General features: G+C 45.0%; 1 protein-coding gene across 3 annotated transcripts in view; it reads right to left on the reverse strand.

Annotated features, from left to right (window-relative positions):
- Positions 1-10,795, reverse strand: part of CDC16 (cell division cycle 16) — a 28,176-nt gene extending 17,381 nt beyond the window's left edge. The window contains exons 1-11 of one of the 3 annotated variants that reach the window (XM_067713632.1): positions 10,638-10,795; positions 9,336-9,390; positions 9,137-9,234; positions 7,996-8,034; positions 7,592-7,732; positions 5,286-5,445; positions 4,224-4,315; positions 3,587-3,720; positions 2,663-2,742; positions 1,534-1,583; positions 569-642 (exon numbers count right to left, since the gene is read on the reverse strand). In XM_067713632.1, the coding sequence (XP_067569733.1) occupies positions 569-642; positions 1,534-1,583; positions 2,663-2,742; positions 3,587-3,720; positions 4,224-4,315; positions 5,286-5,445; positions 7,592-7,732; positions 7,996-8,034; positions 9,137-9,234; positions 9,336-9,390; positions 10,638-10,685 (971 nt within the window). In that variant the 5' untranslated portion in view covers positions 10,686-10,795. Of the gene's footprint in view, positions 1-568; positions 643-1,533; positions 1,584-2,662; positions 2,743-3,586; positions 3,721-4,223; positions 4,316-5,285; positions 5,446-7,591; positions 7,733-7,995; positions 8,035-8,328; positions 8,546-9,136; positions 9,235-9,335; positions 9,391-10,637 lie in introns of those variants that run through there. The other 2 variants (XM_067713633.1, XM_067713634.1) reach the window with 2 other exon arrangements.
- Positions 10,796-22,138: the final 11,343 nt, after the last annotated feature.

The following is a 22,138-nucleotide window of genomic DNA, read 5'->3' on the forward strand; positions in this document are numbered from 1 at the left end:
GGAGGAAGTCACAGGTATTATTAGACATATTTCTGTACTTGTGTAATTGAATAGCACTGGTTAAGTAGTCTGATTGGGCTGCATGGAGCTCCTCAAGCTAAAACCACAGCAGATCCTTACATAAACCAGTTCACTATGCCAAGAGTTCTGTTTTATAGTCACATTTAGTGACCCTAACCTCACATAAAGTGTCACGTAATTTCACAACTATTAACAAAAGAAGTCCTAAGAGTAAGAGGTTAATAGTATCTCTATAAATAAAAAAACTTTCGAAATACTTTGTATTATTCCCTATTTTTTCATATTTATTCTCATTTATAAATAAAAGTTTAAATACATCATAAGCTCCTTGAGGACAAGGTCTACACCACTGACTACTTTTATCTCCCCTCATGGCATCTTATAAAGAGCAGGGTAAATAATGGACACAACCGAATGGAATCTGAAGAAAACCTTTATTCTTTCATACTGCTTTTAAAAGTACTACTAATTACTACATTAAAGCAGATGACCAAGAAATCACTTCCTGTAGGTTCACTACAGAGGGAGGAAGACAGTAAGTTCATACCTGAGATATCTTCTGGCATGTTCATTTTTATGACCGACCATGAGATAATAGCACCCCACTGCAAACCAAGACACCTAAAAAGTTTAAAACGTACCATGACCAAAGACGCTTAACCTTGAACCGGGCATCTGTAACAAGTCAGAGGTCCCAGCATATACTCTAGTTCAAGTCAGAAACATCACTGAGACAGGCTGTCTACTAAGGGTCCTGGGTGACACGAGGCCAGACTCTCTACAGCTCTTGCTCCAGGCGCTTCCCATCGCACCCCTGCAGCATCTGAACCTCTTCCTATGGCAAAGCCAGCCTGAGTCCCAGCCTCCCACCTGCACTGTGTCTTCCCCACCCCACCTTGGTTCTACAGATTCCACCTCTTCAGCTGACTTCTCTTGCACTGGTTTCGCCTCTTTATAAATTGTTTTCACACTGGTCTGGGGTGCAGATTCTTGTCTGAGACTTAAACCCTGACCCCTGACTTTTGTCTTTAAGGACATGGTTCCTGATTCCATTTTCAATTTCTAGGTCTTCATTCTGATCCATGGCAGTTTGGAAGACACAATGATTCAATTCGGTGCATAATTCAGTAAGTTATCATACATGTAATGTGAGAAAGCTACCAAGCAGTTATTAGCATTGCTTATGAGAGGTATGAGTATGACTTTCACTTTCAATATTTAATTTTTCTGTATGTTAGCTATTTCAAAATAATACGCATATACAATTTCTGTAATCATAAAAAATAAAGATTTTTAAGTTATATACTAAAAAAATATATACTTTCATGAATTGAAAAAGTGAATGCTGCTTCTAATTATCATAAGCACTGGGGACTCTGCTCCAACACCTTAAAATAAAACATTATTTGCTTGAATTTAAATTTAGCCTCTGTCTAAACACCTGTTAAGTATTTTCTTAAAGTTCAGGTAAGAAAAAAGACACTATAAGGGAAAAAGTTTATATTTACTTACAGGATTACTAGGATATAAATCCACCAATTTATGAGAAAGATAGAAAAGTTCTACATTAGAGAAAAAGAAAAAAAAAGAATAAAATTATTCACAGCAAATGAACTTTAAGATATGAGTTTCCCCCAGTTACAGCTCTTCACAATCATATAAATCTTGTTCTCGCAGCAATGATTTCATACTTTTCTTTCTTCCTGGATACAAAATCCATTTACCTAATGCCATATAGAAACTCCACGGAGCAGACACTACGGCTGTTTCACGTACCCCCACCTCCAATCCCTCAGCCCACTCCAGGCCCTAAGTGGGCGCTGGGCGCTTATCGAGTGACTAGCAGCCTGGATGAGAGGCACACGACAAAGCACTCCACGTGCTTAAGAGGCTATTTCAAGGGGCCTCGCCTGTCTTAAAGCCCAGGTTTCTTACTCCACGGGCCTAGTACAGACCGTTTTGACCACCCACAGCCAATCTGGTTGACCAAAGCCTCCCGTTTATGGAACCAGCAAGATGATGTGCTCCTGGGTAACACAAAGTCCCAGCATGTCACGACGACACTCCTAGGGCTCAACAGCCCAGGGCGGCTAGAGAGCCTGCACTTCCAGCAAACTCCCCGGAGGCGCGATGCTGCTGGCCCACAGGCCATGCCTGGAACAGCAGGGGCCCAGAGCTGGGGTGCCTGGCTAGTTTTCCTCCTGACCGAGCTGACGAGTCAGTTTAGAAGATTTAAGGGCAAATACAGTCCAAACCCTGTAAATGTTTCCAGAATATGGAAAATGTGAGCAAAAAATCTGCCCCCTTCCCGTTTCTAAACAGTTACTGACTCCTGCCATACCAGCTTTCTTATGGATTTTACAAGAAAAAGGGAAAAGGCACACCTGGCACCCAATGCTCTAAAGCTAACACACCTTGGAGCACAACTTACATCTGAGAAAAGGAAGCAGGAGTTAGGGATATAGAAACAGTGTGCTCTGCTGGGATAACAGAAGAGACTGCTGGTTACTTGGATAAGCATTTCCTCCCCCAGGTGTTAACCTGCAATCTGAATTGTCCAGGATTTGTGAGACAGAATTTCCAGAGCTACAGAATATTTTCTGTCTTAAAAATTATTATTTTAATTTAAAGAAATTCTTACCATTTGCTTTATTCAGCTCCACAAGTGTCCCTATATGTACAGGTAAACAATTTGCATGGAAAGGATCTTTTTCCATTACTCTGAAAGTTAAAGAAACACACTATGTACACACGTACAAACAGTATGTAACAGCGCTCACTGCAATTAGCTATGCTTATCCAAACAGTCATTACCACATTACATACAATACTGTGGGCTAGAATACATTTTTACTTTCTTAACTCCATTATCTTCAGACTTGTTCAGTTAAGGCAATGATTAAGTTTTAAATGAAAGGGAAAATGCTGATTTATTCAGAATCAATAAAAATAAACATCACCACATACATTTACTTTAAGCTAACAGAACTGTACCACATAAAATAAGTGGTCTAATTATTTAGAAGGATCAAAAATAATATGAAATATTAAATGAATCCTAACTATCTGTCAATTAAAATTTTAGTGAATTCAAGGATTTTAAGCAACCCGAAAGATCCATTAAAAACAGTACATGTAAAGGACAAGTGTGAACTATGCACATGGAAAGACTGGTGCTGGGGGAGGAGGCCTGGCCAGTTAGTGAGCCTGACACCCAGAACCTATAGGATTTTATTAGCCTCTGCTTTAAGAAAGAACGGACTTCATAAAACTATGTGCCAGACGGTATTCTCAAACTTGCAAATTATCTCCTGGGAGGGACAGGATACTCCCGAGTTAATAGAATAAAGCCACAAACGTGCATACACCTGTGTCAGTATATTGCTCTTTTGAGATGACACGCCCCCCCACTCCCACCCCCCCCCCCCGTACTCTGCAAATGGAAAAGGCAGCTTAAATGATCATCCATCAGTTTGACATTATTCAGAAAGCAGGTCCCATATATTTCTCATGTAAAATGGACTAAACTCTACGTTCCTGCACAAAAATAAGTGGATGTACTTACACAGAAGTCAGCTTGTAGCACATTTTAAAATCACAGTTATAATAATGTCTTTCAGCTAAAGACACGACCACATCCAGATTCTCCTGCAAACCATCTACAGACTCGGGGATAACAGTTTCACTAGGTTTATTATACTGAAACAGAGAAATGCAAACATGACTCAGTGTGCAGCACCGAATCAAAAGGCAGACTCAACGTGGCCCGAGTGTTTCAAGGTTTAACACAATGACACCTGTGAGATGCTCGAAACTTTTCTAACTTCAAGTATCACCAGTACTCCTCTCAGCAAGTCTAATTCTCTTCTCAATTTTATCACAGAATTCCATGGTAGGAAGTATTTTACAAAATAGTAGTTTAGGAAGCACGAGGAAAAAAATCCTCATTTTCACACATCATTGATTATCTGATAGTTCAATCTTTTAAAAGTATGAGTTGTTCCCGGGAGGCAGACAGATACTTTGGGAAGCTTTTTCAGGAATCACATCATATACTTTAAATAATCTAAATCTGTCCTTGCAAATGTGCTAAACTGATAAAAATTAATTTCTAAATTCTTAACCTGTGAAAGAATAGAGGACAAATTTAATGAAATAAGATGCTTATACAAAGCAAATACTAACTTTGTGTTTTTACTTACCTTTTTCAATTTGTTCTCAAATAGAAAACGTAGCAATTCCTGTTCTTCAGTACAGAGCTTGCTAAGAGGTAGTGATTCAAGAAGTTCTTTTTCTAAAAAATGTTGAGAAAAAAGGAACATCCTCACAGTATTTATGGGGAAGAAAAATCAGCAATGAAAAATATTCTTCTATAGTTCTTGGTTTAAGTAAATTGAGCTCAAAAGAGAAAATAACAAGATAGAATGAACTGGAGAAAACCAAGACAGTGGTTCCAGACCCAGGTAATAAGAATCACCTTGAGGGCTCTGCATGAACCTGCCAGGCAATTCTAGTCATCACCAGACTTAAGAACCACCAAGCCACTTACCCACCCTCAGCACTACGGACACTGTGGGGACAATTCTCTGCCGTGCTGGCTGTCCTGCGCACTGTAGGATGTGTGCAGGACCTCTGGTCTCTACCCACTAGATGGAGCAGCAACCGCCCACGCCCCACCCACCTGCAAGCTGTGACAATGAAACTGCCCAGACACCGCCAAATGTCCTCTAGGGGGCAAAACCACCCTGGCTGAAAACCACGCATTAGGCTAAAGTGTCTGAATGCCATTAATACAACATCTCCACTTTCTGTTTCTCTCGTTTATCCACCTCACACCACTGGCAACATACTAGGTCAATGGTTCTCAGCCCCTGATGGATCTCAGGATCATCTGGGAGCTGTAAACCATCTGAGGCCAGGGCCCCACCACCAGATTCTGATTCGACTGGTCTGGAGTTAGGACCTGCACAGTGATGTTTTTAAAACTCCTGGGGGTTTGAAGAGCAGCCATGTTGGAAATTACTGAATCAGATCCTGAATTCTTTACAACTTTAAATCACTCATCACATCACAATCCCTGAAGATTCTGACGGCAAGAAGCACCGCACAATATTGTATTTTGCAACGTGCTTCACGTTTGAAGATGTGAAGGAAGTTTAAACCTGTACATAATAGCCTGCTCTTGATTCTATAGATTTCAGAAAAACAAAAAAATCCAAACAGTATTAATTGTGCTAAACATAAAAACACCTGGGTTTCCAAACCTTCTTGGGCTGTCAACATGTGGTGTGACGTTAAAAGATCAAATGCTTCAAAGCAGTAGACGTCAAGCTTCAAAGCTTCTTTATAGCTGTAAGTAGCGAGGGTTCGGTTATCTAGAGCATCATAGATTTTTCCTCGTAAAAGACAAATAGAACTCTTTATCTGTTGGAAAAATGATGAGTGACATACTAAGTCAGCACTACTGAAATTAATTTTTTATCAAAAATCATATATTGTCTGAAGGCTAAGACTTTTTTTTTTTTTACATCTAAAAGGATGTGCTCCATCCAATGTCAGACACAATATAAATTAATAGAAACATAAAAGCAAAGTAAAACTTCTCTCATCTATCTTCCTTAGGCTCTCCTCACTTCAACAAACCTTTATAACTAGCTTACACGTTACTGCTACTTTGTTCATTACTTGTTCTGTCTCAAACAGGGTAATGATTTAGAGACAGCATACAGAGCACACGTATATTGAATCAAACACGAAGACCGTTTGATAGGTAGATCTCAATGAACGAACCTTAGTAAATATTAGAAAACCGGCAGCAATGCAGCACAGGGTTAGGAGCGTGGCCTTTGGGAACTGGACAGACCTGAGCTCAAATCCCAGCTGTGACACTTACGAGTGACCCTGGACAATGCTCTAACCTCTCGCGACTCGGTTTCCTCCCCTCATCTAACTCACAGGCTCTGTAAGGATCAGAGGTGGTACCATCGGTAGCCAGCACATGGTAAGCTGCTCACACGGCAGCCACCTCACTACTACCATTAACAGGAGGATGCAGAAATCTGATTTGTGTTCCAGATTCTGAACCTCAAAAAACAAATAAGTGAGCTTAAAGATGGTCCAGAGATGCAGCTAAAATTGGTAATGGGGACTTCCCTGGTGGCACAGTGGTTAAGAATCCGTCTGCCAATGCAGGGGACACGGGTTCGAGCCCTGGTCCGGGAAGATCCCACATGCCACGGAGCAAACTAAGCCCGTGCGCCACAACTACTGAGCCTGTGCTCAAGAGCCCGAGAGCCACAATTACTGAAGCCCTCGCGCCTAGAGCCCATGCTCCGCAACAAGAGAAGCCACCGCAATGAGAGGCCCGTGCACCGCAACCAAGTGTAGCCCCCGCTCGCCACAACTAGAGAAAGCCTGCACGCAGCAACGAAGACCCAACGCAGCCAAAAATAAACAAACAAATAAATAAATAAAAATTGCCGTCTCTCAAACCACTAAATAAATAAATAAATAAAAATGGTAATGGGATTCATCATAAAATCACAATTCAAAAATAGTAGACGACATTATGAGAGAATCTTAGACCTATGCAGTATCCTATGAGTTATTAAAAAAAGTAAACTCATAAAATAAATAACGCATTACAAATAAATCATGCATTTCTTAGCAGTTAATGGATAAGAGGTCCAAGAATAATGATAATCCTCAACTCCCTCATAAATGTATTTCTTCACAAAAAAATGTGCTTCTTAAAAAGAAAAAAAACCCTAATAATGTATGGTATTCCCACCTTCTTGAGATGAACAGTAGAGTAACCAAGTTCCTTCACAGACATGTTATAAAGAACAACTGGGAAATGGGGGATTGGTGGGTAACAGCTAAAGGGTACAGGGTTTCTCGCTGAAGTAAAAAAAAAATGTTCTCAAACGGACTGTGGTAAGGGTTGTACAGCTCAGCGAACATATTGAAAACCGAGGTACTATGCACTTCAAATGCATGAGTTGCATGCTATGTGAATTACATCTCAAGAAAGCTGTTAAAAAAAAAGTTAACAGTCCAGATTAGCAATCTGACCCTGGGTGGTATTTACCATGTTACACTGTATCAGTATAATCTCTGCCAGCAAGGAATTTGCAATTCTATGCAGGCATGAAGTATACGAACTGAAATACACAGAATAACATAAACAGTAACACCACACCACTCCCTGGAAAGAAACAGTCTAAGGTAATCAAGGTTTCTTGGGGTAAGTACAAAACACTGTTGAAATCCAGTAAGAAGGGAAAATATTATTCCACCTGTGGGGAGGAGTTTAAGGTATCAAATGTAAGAAGAAAAAGCTTAAGTCTGCCTGTTTCAGATTCAAGCATCTGAGGACACAATTACAACTTCTAACTGATGGCTCAGAAATGTCTCAGCATCTTCGTGGGTTGGGAAAATTAAGTAAGTTGGCAATCAAACTATTTTAACGTGATTGTACTCAAGTAAAAGAAGGTGATTTACATTTGCCCTATGATGTGGGCAATTCTTACTGATGCTACGGAACCATGGCTATTACAGCGTTACTTACTGAGGACTGTGACATTTCCCAGTCACTGGAGGGGTCTTTCAAGCTACTTTCATCCTTCAAGCATTTCCCGAACAGTCTTTTGCTGATCGGCTCCTCCAGATCAAGAATGTCAAGAGCCTGCTGGTGTTCTTTTGCAGCAAACTGCAGAAAACAGAAATAGCGTTTGTCAACCATGACTTCTGACGCTAGATACACACACAATCACAGTAGATTTTAAAAGGGTAATAAATATTACACCCACTCATTACTTAAATTTAAAATGTCTAAAGTAGAATTTTCTTCAGGCATATGAGCTTTTAGTAAATGGAAAGTCAGTATTTTGAATTCTCACACTCATGGGAGGGATGTGTAACATTCATATCATTAAACCTTTATCGAATAAAACAAACTGAGAGCATACTTACATGGCATCTAGCTGCAAGGTAGCGACATGCTTCATACAACTAGGAAAGAAATTAATCTATTAAAAAAGTGATCAAGATAATATGCATCTTCAATCAAAAAGAAAACTAGAACCACGAAGTGAAGAAAGCCATTTTCATAATTCCTCTTTTACTCTCGCAGAGAAAAAAAAAGTCTTTTTAACCCATATTCATCATGAACCTACTGTTTACCAGTCACCAAGGATTCAAAAAGGAATAGGGACCTGCCCTCAAGGAGGTTGTGGCAGGGGAGACATAAACACAGCACATAGTTTCTTTCATAAACTATGAAAGAATCGCATAAAAAATACTAACCAGTTGAATAAGAAAACATCTCCAGGGGAGAGAGTAACTTAGGAGTTGGTCAGCATTCCAGCACTGAGTCTGAATAACTGTCACACATCTAAGGAACTGCAAGCAGTCAGCATGACTGGATACACATTCCATGCACTGATGGTGGTGCTGGGTCAGACACAGACTGGAGAGAAATCAAGAAGCACCTGGGGTGCCTATGAATGCATCTGACTTTATCCTGTAGGCAATAGGAAATCACTGAGTTACACTGTGAGTGATGTGATCAGATCTGTTTTAGGAAGACCACCCTCTGACAGTTTAAAAGATGAACTGGAGACAAGGAAGGTGGGGTGTGGGAAAGATGTTACTGGAGAAAAGAGAAAGGAGAGAGGCTAAAACAACAAAATAGACAAATTACAGGCCTGACACGTATGAATGGTAATGAGATAGAAAGGACTATCCATACTTTCAGAGCTATTTAGGAAACAGAATTTTCAAAACTTAGTGACTAGATGGGGGGTGGGGGGAGGGAAAAACAAAGTGACCGAGATTAGGAATAAGAAATTTTCTCTTGGACTTCCCTGGTGGTCCAGTGGTTAAGACTCTGCGCTCTAATGCAGGGGGCGCGGGTTCAATCCCTGGTCAGGGAACTAAGATCCCTTATGCCGCGCGGCGCGGCCAAAGAAAAAATAAACGTACACAAGAAATCTTCTCTTTACATTTAATATGAAAAATTGAATCCTTAAAAATATTTTGACATAAAAAGAACATATACCTAAAATACTAATCTAATAACATTTTTAAAAAGCTTTAAGATTCATACACTTACTTTGTCCAGTTTTCGTGACCGAAGTGCATGAGCTGCTCTGTGATACTGGGCTGTCAGGTAAAGACACTGAGCCAACCAGTAAATGTCCTGGGGTTCCTCTGGAGGGAAAATTACATAAATGGTCAGAGGTGCAAGGTAAAGGAGAAAGTTTTTTAAGGATAGAGAAATCAGAAAAAAAAAATCAGAATCTGTCACTTACCATGAGAGAGTGAGGCTACTTTATCTGCCCAAAATAGAGCACTCTGATACTGCTGCTGTACCCAAAAACAAACAAAAAAGTGGTAATTGCCCTGTTACTTCAATAGCTTTACACAGATAGGTATTATTAGAATGCTATACAATAAATCAGCATCTCAGTACAATAATTTTTTACGTGTAGTAAAGGGTCTATCAGTCATACCTCTATCTTATATCTCAGGTAGGTGAGTTTTAGTTCAATGGTGCACTAAAAATATTACTGGAAGGCCTTTGATATATACAGTTGAAGAAGGTAGTTTTTTTAACTTATACATTGCAAAATTGTATCAGCAGGTATCTAAAGAAGTAGATAACTTAAGTGATCATTTTGCAACATCTAGCCATTAGTAAGGTTCTCAGTCTTTGCCTCAGTCCTCCTGGATGCAAACCAGCAACTCTGTTGCCAGTCAATTGGGGAGGAGGAATGCTTCTGGGACGGTTACAAATCTGCTCAATGTTAGTGCCTGGAGCGTGGAACCAGGCCTGTCTCCTTCCTCACTGCATCCCCAGGGCCAGAGAAAAAAGGCGCAGGAAGCATTTATTCAATTCAGCTGACTTACGGCAAAGCAAAATACAGCCCTTCAGCGTGCTGCCAAACATTCAGCTGCTACATTTCACATCGAACAGTTCACCGTGAACACGCTTTTCTCTCCCCTTCTTGGTTTCCATTATTGGGAGAGCACACATTTTACAGAAACTAAGTGACATCGCAGATTAAACTGATGCTGCTGATTCTGGGAACATTTCTTTCCCTTAAACACTGTCTGCTGTTCATTCAAGAGGACTACAGGGAATGAGAGTGTAGTTAACAGGAACTTTTTAAAGTACTGATTTTGAGACTACAGATTTGTTTTTTTATCTTTATTCAGTTAAATTCGGCCAAATAAAAATGACAACTAAACTTTTCAAAAATTTTCTATTAGCTAGCTAAATTCAAAGGCCACCCCGCAACTTTCATCCTAAAATAATCCTTCAACTTCCACCTAGCACGAAGTATGTACTGAGCACCTCTGTGTCCGGGGTGGGGCGGCTGCGGAGCGGGGCTTGAACACGTGTAAGGCTCGCCGCGCGCATTAGTGGCTTCACGCTCAGCGTTCCTCAGCCTCCCGGCTGCACAGGGCGGGGGGCTCGACCCCTCCCTTCGGGGGCTCTACCACGAACCAAAGCCCAGGCCCTTAGGACCGCGCGCCGCCAAGACCCCGACAGCAGCCGCCCCTGCTGCCTCCCGAGCCCCGGCCCGCGCTCCCCGGATCGGGCCGCCCACCTGGTCCAGGTACTGCCGGACGCGCTTCCGCAGCCGCTCCAGGTTCATGGCTGCGTGGCCGGGGTCCGGCGCGCACCCTCCCTCCTGCTGCCCGCCGGGCAGACCCGGCCCCCGCGCCGCCACCGCCCCAAGCCCCAAGCCCGGGACCGACCCCACCCGGCCGCGCGCGCCGCCCGGAAACTACCGCTCCCGGCCCGGCCCCGCCCCGGAAGTCCTCCGCAACTGCGTCCCTCCTGGAGACGGAAACGGGCTGCGCGCCGTTAGTGCCGAGGCTCTCTCTTGGCCCTCGGGTGGCCGGGGTTCTCGTGCGGCCGTGGACGCCTTTCCTCTGCAACTCAAGCCGCCGCGGACGCGCAGCCAATGACGTATCCGTGCGCGATTCGCTGATTAGCTCGTTCGGAGGCGGGAGCTTGGCAGCTACGCCCCGCGGGTTCCGTGGTTCCAAGTGTGACTCGCATTTCCCGTGTAAAAACGGCGGTAACCACCTCAGAGGCTGGGTGTGCGGACCGGTGGGTGCACACGCCGTCCCGGCACGTGATGTAGAAGTTCTGCCTGTGGTCGCCATGGCCAAGTGTCCCTTTCAGATTGTCTTTTGGCAAAACCCAAAGGCTCATTCCTCAACCTGAGGTAGAGGAACCTGTGATCAAAAACGAGTAAGAACTGGAAAAGCGGGTCTATTAAAATCTTGGATCCATACAGTGGAACATTATTCAGCAGCAACAGTGAATGAGCTGTTGACACATGTATGAACCTTATGCTGAGTGAGAGAGACCAACCGCAAAGGACCTCATGTTGTATGATTCCGTTGACAGAGTCTCTCATTGACCAAAGTCTGCCCAGGCTCCCCGAACTTTTTTCAGCTAGGCCTGGCTTTTGGACTTCCATGTTCCTGTCTGCCGTGTACAATTTTTGCGAGAATTCTGATGTCAGTTTAGCCAGAATCCCCCACCCTGTACCTTCCTTATCCACTACAATCTCCCAGGTGATATCTGATCACCCTGGCCCACCTTCAGGGAGAATCCTCCGAACCCTGATGCTTCCTCTTAGCCACTTCCTACTGGTGGGCCCCCACCCGGCTCCTTGGCTATACATTCCCACTTGCCTATGCTGCGTTCTGAGCTGACCGCGAGCTCTCCCTCACTGCGGATTTCCATCTCAATGGTCCCTATAACTGTGTTGGTAGTCCTCCACCTTTGAATAAAATCTTACAGTGCTTTAACAAAGGTCATTTGAATATTTTTTTCTTTAACACCATTTAAATGAAATATTCAAAATAGGCAAGTCAGTATAGACAGATATTTGAGTAGTAGTTGTCAGGGGCTGGAGTGAGGGATGGGGTTGGGCGGATGACAAGTGACCGCTAAAAGGTCCGGGACTTCTTTCAGGGTTATGACAATGCTCTAAAATGGATTGTAATGGTTGCTGCGTAGCTCCATGAATAAACTAAAAGCCACGAACTCTACACTTTAAACTTTATGGTATGTGAAATATATCTCAATAAAGCTGTTAAAAACCCCTTTTTTGACAAGTTGAACGCAGAAAGAAACATCATTTGACAAATATGTTTCACTCGACTTAATCTGCACAGCATGGTGCCAGCAGTTAGCTGTGCAAAGATGAGAAAGTTATGCATCTGAGAGCAATCTCTGCTCATGTAAAACGTTCAGTCTAGTAGAAGGAAACGTGTGTAAATATGTAGATGCAAAGATGCAAGACTCATGAAGGAGTGGAGCGACTAGCAGGGAACAGTCAGTACTACCCAAGTGAGAAATCAAGTGACATGTAAGCAATTGAAATGGAGATGACATAATCTGAACTTTTCCTTCCCCATAATGAAGTTCAACTTTTAAAATAAAGGCAATGCATTCTCATTACCTAAAAACAATTTAATGTAGACAGGCAAACAGCAAATGAAGTCAAAAGACAAGCTAGGGAGAAATTTGAAATCTACCATAAGATGCTAATTTCCTTTAGATGTAATAAGCCAATATAAAGAGACTGATGGCTCAAGAGAAAAAAGGGGGTAAATGACATGAAACTACAGTTCATAGGGAAAGAAATGCAAGAGAATAATAGACATATGAAAGAAAGCTCAACTTCACTCATAATAAGAAAAATTAAAATAGTGAGGTATCACTTTATATACAGCAGCAAAGATCAAAAAGTTTGGCAACACTTTGTGGCAAGAGTAGGGGAAACAGGCCTCCTCCTATATTGTTTTTGTGAGTGATGTTGATATACTCTCTGTGGTGAACAAGTTGGCATGTCTTCCATGCCTAAACATGTATATACTCTGCCCTAACGCTTCCAATTCTGGGAAACCTCTCATAGAGATGCATATTGCATGTGTGCGGAGTGACCTGCCCCATACGGATAGTCATTACAACATTGTCTGCAAAAGCAAAACATTAGGGACAATTTCACAACCCATCAGGTAGGAAGCCACAGCATACTCACGTAGTGGAATACCATGCAGCTGTTTAAAAGAACAGGCAATTCTACGTGCGGATATGGAAAAACCTCCAAGATATATTAAGGGGGAAAAAGCAAGGGATAGGGAAGTGTTTATCATATGTGACCGTTTGGGTAAAATAGAAAACTAAAGAATGGGTAGAAAGATCATTAAACTATCCCTGGGAGGACCAATTAGGCCATTGGCAGCAGTGCAATGCCTCTGGGAGAAGTGCTGGAAGTTAAACGATGGTGGACGTGGGAGAGACTTTTCCCTGGGTATGCCTTTGAGCTTTTTGCCTTTCAGACCATGTACTGTATTGCCTTTTAAAAGTAGATACAACCTTTATCGATATAAAATCCTAGGAAAGAAAGAAAATGCAGAGAAGCCAAAAGAACATAAAGCTTCCCACAAAGATTCCGTGTACTCAAAAACTCTTCTCTCACTACTTTTGTGAGTTGCCTGCCGTGTCCTTTTTCTATGCATACACATACACTGGATAATATTTTGAAACAGTCCCTTTAAATTTCTTCTCCTGTGTCTTTCCCTTTCCTTCTCTTCCTTTCCCACCCCTTCCATGCCAGCAGGTCATAATCAGCTCCATGCTCATTAACTTGGGGTAGGCATATGGCAGGTTATAGTTCAAGCCATATTCTCAATTGCTTCTTTCATTTAATGATATTATATATAATTATGTGTGCATTACCTCCTTAGATTTTGTCTTTTTCTGTCACTTAAGTTTCGCATGGATGCGCTCTATAAAAGACTCCCGTGATGACGGTGTGTACAGACTGTAGGCGTTCCCCTGACCCGTCCCCCCTCTTCTCAAAAGCTATCACTGTCAATTGTTGTGCATTTTCTTCTCTCCTTTCTGTGCTTTGAATGCACATATGCACATTTACAAATATGTCTTTTTCTTTTCTACAAAAATGAGGGACACAGTATGTGATTATTCTGAGAATTGCCTTGTTCACTGGTATACCTTGGAGAAGTTCCCAGTCAGAACCTGCTTTGTTCTTCCTGATGACTGAAAAACGTTTCACGTTCTATTCATCAGACTAGGCGGAGTGATGATGCTTTACAAACTAACACTCCAGGTCATACCTCAGTGGCTGTGGTGGTTGATTTTATGTATGAACTTGACTAGAGCACAGAATGCCGAGATCTCTGGTTAAACATTACTCTGGCTGTGTTTGTGAAGGTGTTTTAGATGAAATTAACGTTTGAATCAGTAGACTGAGTAAAGATTGCCCTCCCCCATGTGGAGCAGCCTCATCCAACCCATTAAGGAGCTGAATAGAACAAAAAGGTACAGCCAGGGGCTTCCCTGGCGGTCCAGTGGTTAAGACTCCACGCTTGCACTGCAGGGGGCGCAGGTTCAATCCCCGGTTGGGGAACTGAGATCCCGCAGGCCGCGTGGCGCCGTCAAATGATAAAAGCAAACAAACAAATAAAAAAGACACATGTTGCTTATCAGAGACACAACTTGGTTCAAAATCCATTTGATACAATCACCAGTTAACAAAATAATGGAGAAAAACGTGATTTAAGAAAAAAAAAGAAGGTGCAGCCAGACAGAGGTTGTTCTCTCTGCCTAACTGCTGGGTATTGACCTTCTCCCGCCTTTGGACTCGGACTGGAACCCACAGCGTCAGCTCCCCAGGTCTCCGGCTCGCTGCCCCAGACCCTGGCACAGCTCAGCCTCCGCAACTGCGTGAGCCAGTTCCTTACAGTAGGTTGACGTGCGTGTAGTTGCAGAGAGACATGTATCTTAAGAGAGCAACCGTTTCCTCCAGGAAACCTTTGAGCGCCCCCAAGTTGGGCTTACGTGTCCCTCCTACACTTTTTAGTAACACCATTGTGATTGCCAGTTCATGTTTTCACATTGCCCTGTAGTCTATATGTCCCTTGGGAGCAAACGCTGGTGGAGAAGGTAAGGAGAGGAAATAAATAGTCAGCCACTCCTGGTAGGGCTCTAATATTGTTTCCTAATCTCCAAGCGCTACCTGAAGTGGGTCGTGACTGATGTCAAAGTGTGGGCAGGGCTGTGCTCCTTCCAGAGGCTCTAGGGGAGAATCCAACCCCTTGCCTTCTCCACACCTGAGACACCTGCAGACACCCTTGGCTCCTGGGCTTTAAAGCCAGCAGCGCAGCATCTTCAAGCCTCCATCTGATTCGGACCCTCTTGCTTCTCTCTCACTTATAAAGATCCTTGTGATTATAATGCTTCCACCCCAATTACCCAGGAAAACTGCCGTATTTAGAACCCTTAACTTAGTCACCTCCAAAAAGTCCTTTTTGCCACTTTGGGTACCATATTCACAAGTTCAGGAATTAGGCATGGACATCTTGGGAGCTGTTACTCTGCTCACCACGTCGGCCACCCAAAGGCATGCCTATATTACACCAGGGTAAGAACATATAAATGGATCAGACAAAAGCCATCCTTTTTGCTGGAGGCCAACTCCAAGTGCATGGACTGCCATTTCCAGGACCATATTTTCTTTCCAGCACCGTAGGCAAGTGCTTTACCCACTGTTACTGGAGGGTAGTCGTGGGGTGGGGAGGGCAGCCAGAGGCAGACGTGAAGGTCCTGTGAAAACCTCAGAGCCACACTGTGGGAGGCAGCAAGTGTGCTGTCTGGTGGGAAAGGGTCTCTGAAGTGAGACTACCTCAGTTCAGATCCGGAGCAGAGGTTCCTCGACCTCTTGGTGTGTCATTTTCCTCATCTATCAAATAGCGCTTACTTCGTATGATTGAGGTGTGTGAGGCCTTAATGAGATCACTCATGTAAAGTGCTTAGAATAACGCTGAACATCTTCCTGTGATCATGTTAACGTGAATACCAGGATATATTGCATTGCATGAGACGACATTATATCATGTTATGCGAGGCATTTGTTACTAGTGGCAATAGGTGTAGCAGAAGTCTTGCTAGGAAGCCTGGGCGGCACAAACGGCAGCGTGAAAATCTATCTCAGCCGTTTCTGGGTCCATCTCAAGGCCGGACAGTTTGCTCCACTCCGCTTGACGTCTCTGCACCAAGACAGCTCTTGTTTATCTCCTGCCCCACTCAGCTCCATGGAATGGCTAAAAAGCAGTGACCAGGCTGCCAAACAAAGTTTCTGGAATCTCAGGTAGGCCCGGAGTTTCTCTGTCATGCTAAGGCTGGCCAGGCGACTTGTCATACCCAATTTCATGTTTAGCGTCTTCACTGAACTTTTTTTTTTATTAACTTATATGTCTGTGTTAAAGTCATATATTTGAGATGAATAATTAGTAAAATCACAAATATAATCTAAAATTTTCTTTCCATCAAACTCATTTTTAAAAAGACAAAATAAAACAGTGAATTCAGTTTGGATTACAGCCCTCAGGAGCTGAATCATACTGACATTTTCCAGATGTGTTTGAGGGTCATACATCTTTTATTTCATTCCATGAGGCCAGGCTCTTCAAATGTCTTCAGGTATTAAAAGCTTTGCTGCAGGGCTTCCCTAGTGGCCCCGTGGTTGAGAGTCCGCCTGCCGATGCAGGGGACACGGGTTCGTGCCCCGGTCCAGGAAGATCCCACATGCCGCCGAGCGGCTGGGCCCGTGAGCCATGGCCGCTGAGCCTGCGCGTCCGGAGCCTGTGCCGGGAGAGGCCACAACAATGAGAGGCCCGCGTACCGCAAAAAAAAAAAAAAAAAGTTTTATTGCAAAAGGATTTAATAAAGTAAACACACCCTTGAAAGCACAGCTTGTCACGTTTTTCCAGTTCGTTCTTTGCTGTGCTTGATGGCAGCTACGGAAACTTCTCCACTGCAAGCAAATCAAGGTGCTCTCTTGACACTTGACTATGTGAAGAATCTAAACCTTGGAGAAGTTTAATTTCAAATTCCCAAGAACCTTTAAGCAGTAACCAATACCCAAACGAGACTTCTCCACTTTCACAGTAGCCTCCCATGTAGCACATCACTCCCCTCACCACCTCGGGGGCAGTGTCACCTCCTTGCAGGACAGGGGTCTGAGTCCCAGGGATTTACTGAAGGGGCTTGTGCCCTTTCTGGCCACTTCTCTGAAGGGGCAAGCAGGACCCTTGGCTACTGGAGGATTTTTGCTAACGAGCCCACAGCATCTAGTTAAGACCATTTCTTTATCAAATGCTGTTGCTGGAAATATTTATAAACCATATTAGCCCACGTTAGTGAGTTAGTGAGTGTGGTAGGGGAACCATAGTGATGCAAGGTTCAGCTCCAGGTGTGTCATTCTAAGATCAGTGATGACGATGTGGCTGCAGGTGGCAACGGGTACAGGAGGGAAAAAAGGGCAAGAATAAAGCAGGAGCCTGCTGTGGAATATTTGTGTCCTCCCAAAATGCACATGCTGAAACCTGACAAAGACTTAGGAGTTACTAACACCTGCCCCTCACCTCCCTCGGGACTGTGGCCTGTTGTTTGCCCAGCAGCTCCAGGCCAGTGTCGGCCTGGTCAAAGGGCAAACTCCTCGGCCATCCAGAACCATCCCCCGCCACAACTCCATCCTCCCCCTTCCGTGGCCACGGTGGCAGTGGGAAGGTGGCAGGGTCTCCCTCCCCTTGGACGGTCAGTTGCTTGGTACCCAGGCGGCCAGCCCTGCGTCCTCAGGGGTCCTGGGTGCCGAGGCCCCACCGGCTACCGCAGGCCAGGCTGGCTTCCCTGGCCTCCGCCTCAGACGGAACGGCACTTTTTCCTTCGGGAATAACAACCTGAGCTGGATCTGCCTTCCCTGCGCTTCACGTTTCCGTGGACTTTGCAACTGCTGCGGTTGCCTTCAGGGCTTTAACCAAGGATGTGACATGAAACAGCAGCCCGTGTCCACAGGGCTCACTGGACTCACCGCGCACGGGGCTGCTCCCGGCATTTCCGGCAGGCAGCAGCGAGTTAAAAAGATGCGCCACCAGGTGGGCACCTGTGTGTGTGGTGGGAAAGACGCCCCCTCCGCTTGCCCCCGCACACCTACAGCTGTGACCTGAGTGCACCAGTTAGAGGTCACAGCTCAGGTGTCTGAGGGGTGGTAAAGGCCAAGGGCCAGCGAGGGACGCGGGACAGCAGGCAGGGTGCTTCCCTTACATCCCTCAAATCGCCTGTTCTTCAGCAGGAGTCACTTCCACTGTCTTCGAAGCGGGACAATGAAGAATGACACACAGAAAGAGAACAGGACCCCGATATCAGCAGTCGAATCGTGAATTACGTTGGACAGTCGTACAACTTCATCCAGGAGTTTCTAAACCCTTCCCCACCACCCTTCTTGCGTGTCAACTTGTCTGAAGTCAGCCGAATACTGGGGAACAGCTGCACATGATATTTTATGAAGTACTAAGTTCTGTGAAATTGCATATGTATAAGTCTCTGTTCTGCTGTTTCTTTTAATGAGTCCTTCCTTAAACAGTCCATGAAATACAGTCAGGAAAACAGGACACAGATTTTCAGTCTGACCAGAATATTAAACATCTCAAGGGGTTTCTCATGAATTTAAATTACTCAGAAAAGAATAGAGAACAATCTTGTTCACTGGAGTGAGGAGTGATGTGATCAGGCCACTGCGGGAGAGTAATTGCCTGACTCCTATTGGCTAAAGTGGAAAGGACACAGATAATTCCTTAGACAGTGATTTGCAAATATTCTGTTGTCATTTTACAATGACAACTCTACAAATTTGGGATTAACCTCTATCCAAACATCAGAAAAACATTTTTTTTTTTTTATATTGAGCTGTATGAGCTGTTTGTATATTTTGGAGATTAATCTCTTGTCAGTTGCTTCGTTTGCAAATATTTTCTCCCATTCTGAGCATTGTCTTTTCATCTTGTTTATGGTTTCCTTTGCTGTGCAAAGCTTTTACATTTAATTAGAAGTACAATTTTTTAAAAATAACAGCAGTACATCACTGAAAAAAGGTGTGAAAGTGTTTAAGCTAGAGATACACACACATCCTTGTACATACCTACATGCACGTGGTCTTATTAGCAGCCGAACCTTCCTCCGCACCTGGTCCTCAGATATCTAGATTTTGTTGGGCAAATACTTTTTAGCTACTCAGCGTGGGATAGAAGCTCCACAAGAGTCCTATTTAGGGAATGAAAGGGTGGTTGCTGAACTGCTGATAAGGGCAGTAGGTCCAGCTTGATGAAGAGGTCCTGGTTTTGTTGAGTGTGAGGTGCAAACTGAGGGCTGGAGTGGAGTTGCCAGGGAAGAAGGGACATCTAAGCTACACAGGGAAAGAAGGAAGCAGAGAAAGGAGGAAGGCAGTGGAACTCAGACTACAGAGTCAGGGGAACAGAGACATTTAACAAGAACTTTGAAGGAGGCTGACTGTGTGGGGCTCGATCTACACCAGCATTTCTCTCATTCCATGAAGCCTGTTGGTGACGCTACCCTTATGTCAAGTGTGTGTGTGCAGGAAGTCTCGTCCAGTGCTGCCAGAGGCCTGCAAGGAAAGAGTAGGATGCCCTGGGGGACACTGGGGCTGGGTGGGGCCCACGCTATTGGAAAAAGGGAAACGTAGATGCTTTAGGCAGCAGGGAAGGGGTTCAATAAACATCAGAAGCCATGGTGTTCCAGAGGAGAAGGAGAAGAAGCAATGATCTTTCACATCAGTGACAGAGGTCAGGCGTTATCCCCCCGTGCACCTTCGGAGAAAATGCGCCTTGTGCCAGCAGAGGACACTACCATGTGAAAAGGGAAAACACCGGGAGGAAGAGACACAACCGTGTGTACACCACTGTCTGAATTCCCTTCTGACAGCACGTGGCAAGCTGTGGTTCACGTGGAAGTGTTATTTTGAGTGGGTTTTCAGAAGGGTCTGAAGGGGATCAGAACATGCCACACCAAAAGACACCACTTCGGCTTATTGATTATTTGGAGAAACAGCAGATGCAGGAGGGCTCTCTGCCCTCCCCCTTTCTACCTAAAAGCAGGGCATAAATTTACCTCGAGAAGGATGCCCTCCTGCACCAAGCAGAGGACACCGCTCTCAGCGCCAGAGACCGGAGTCTGCAGAAACGGGTCTACAGGCAAACCTGCGAAACAGCCCTTATCTTCCACTAACCCGGGCACCCCCAGTCATGGCTCCACAGGGCACTCTGCAGCCCAAGCCCCTCTTCCTTGTCACACCCCCACAACTTAGCATTCTTGGTTTAAAAAGGTAAGTAAGGTCTTGAGTCTATTGGTTTCTTCATGTTTTCATTTTCCTTTTGAAGACTCCCATGTTCACTTAAAATATTAAACAAGCTTTATGGTTCCCTCCTGTATTGTATCTGTCAGTTCAGTTCTTCGGCCGCCCACAGATCCTCGGAGGGTAAAAGGAAGCTTTTTCCTCCCTACAGATCCTATTCCCGCTGCTTCTAAACACAATTCTGTTAAAATTCCTGGGGACTCTAATGTTTTCCCAAATTGGACTTCATGACTTGGAGACCCTTATTATAAAACAACAGCCATGCAACCGTGCTGAAGAGCTGCTCAGCTGAGCGCAGATCGCACGTGGTCATCTTTCTCTATCAGGCCGCAGCATTCCGGGTGACTTAGTACATTTTGGTTGAGAACAATTGATTATTTTGCTACAATTCACAAGCTGATGAAGATATTGGAAAAAACATGAGAAAAAGAGTGCTAATTAGGGGGATTGGAATTGTGGGCTCCTGGACGGTTCTCATCAAACAGTAGGAAGGGAGAGAACTGGGGGCTCTGCGGTCCCACCCCGTGCGGCAGCCCTCCGAGCTGGGCTGCGGCCCCGGGGCCACCAGCAGAGGGCGCGCCTCTACTGGCTTCTCCAAGGCCCGCGGGCCCAGGGTGCCGAGCGGTCGGTTTAGTGGACGCCTTGGGCCGGGTCTTGCGAGGGGCCTCGGGAGGCCGGCAGGAGGGCCGGGTCAAAGGCCCTGAGGACCAGCGAGGCCCTGTCTGTTTCAGCCACTGTTTCCAGGGTCAGTTTGCTATGTGGTTTCCCCAACCTATTCCTGGATTATGTGGAAGTGAACCTGTTTTCTAAGTAACTAACCAAGAAGTGTTGTTCAGCTTCTACGGCGTGTTTTTAGGACTTCGTAGTTGATGTTGGGAAGAGGAGACAGACCCTGCACGGCGACCGTCCCAGCTGATGGGCACCAGGGCTGTGGCGGCTTCCTGAGCTGCCTGACTGGACGGGCACCACGGCCTGAGAACACACTGCAGTTTGTTTCTTTCAAGTCATCTTCAAAGTCAGTTGCTCTTGTTTCCCAGCGGTTCAAGCCCATGTCACAGTTTCCAGTTTTCATCATTTCAATGTGCACCCTAGGTTCTGCCCACCCGGCCAGTGGACGCGAATTTCTCACAGGAGTTTGCTTTCTCTGCTGGGCGTGTCTGACCCCCAGGCCACACCACTGTTTCTGGAAGTTAAAAGTTATAGACCTTCAGCACCAGACACTCTATCCAGCGCCCACGTCTGCATTTCCAGAACATTCCCTCACATTCAGGACTCTGCTCGGCAACCAGAGGAGGGGCCTGCGTGCCCTCCGAGCCGGAGGAAAGGAGGCCGCCCTTGCAGAGACCTCCTTCTCCGTCTGGGATACAGGGATCCAGGAGCCCCGAGGGCGGCCTTATGTGGCCTTTCTGGGGCCTTTAGCTGATCTAGCAGCAAGCAAGAGGGCGAAGCAAGCGAGTCGTGTAAAACTAGACAAAATCGGCCCCCAGACTGTCATTGAGAGTGAGAGCATGGCTGTGGTGATGGGGAGCTTTCCGGGGAGCTGGGGCCCTGGGGCCGAGATGGAGGGGTGCTCATACCCAGCCCCTCAAGTGCAGAGTCGGGCCCTGCAGGCCCCGGGGGCAGTGCCTCCTTGTCTTACCCGGGGTCAGTCTGGGCCCCAGAGCCCTGTGCAGCCCCCTCCCTCCCCAGTCCCCTCCCCTCTCTCCTCTTCCTCCCCTCCCCTGTCGCGTCCCCGGTCATTACGGTCAATACGTTTATGGGGATTTAAAAGCATTCCAAAATTCTACATATTTAAACTAATTTGATGCACAGGGTAATATGGGACAAACACCTGAAAACACACCCGGTTCTTT

The sequence above is a fragment of the Pseudorca crassidens genome, chromosome 18, assembly GCF_039906515.1.
Source record: "Pseudorca crassidens isolate mPseCra1 chromosome 18, mPseCra1.hap1, whole genome shotgun sequence".
Lineage (NCBI taxonomy): Eukaryota > Metazoa > Chordata > Mammalia > Artiodactyla > Delphinidae > Pseudorca > Pseudorca crassidens.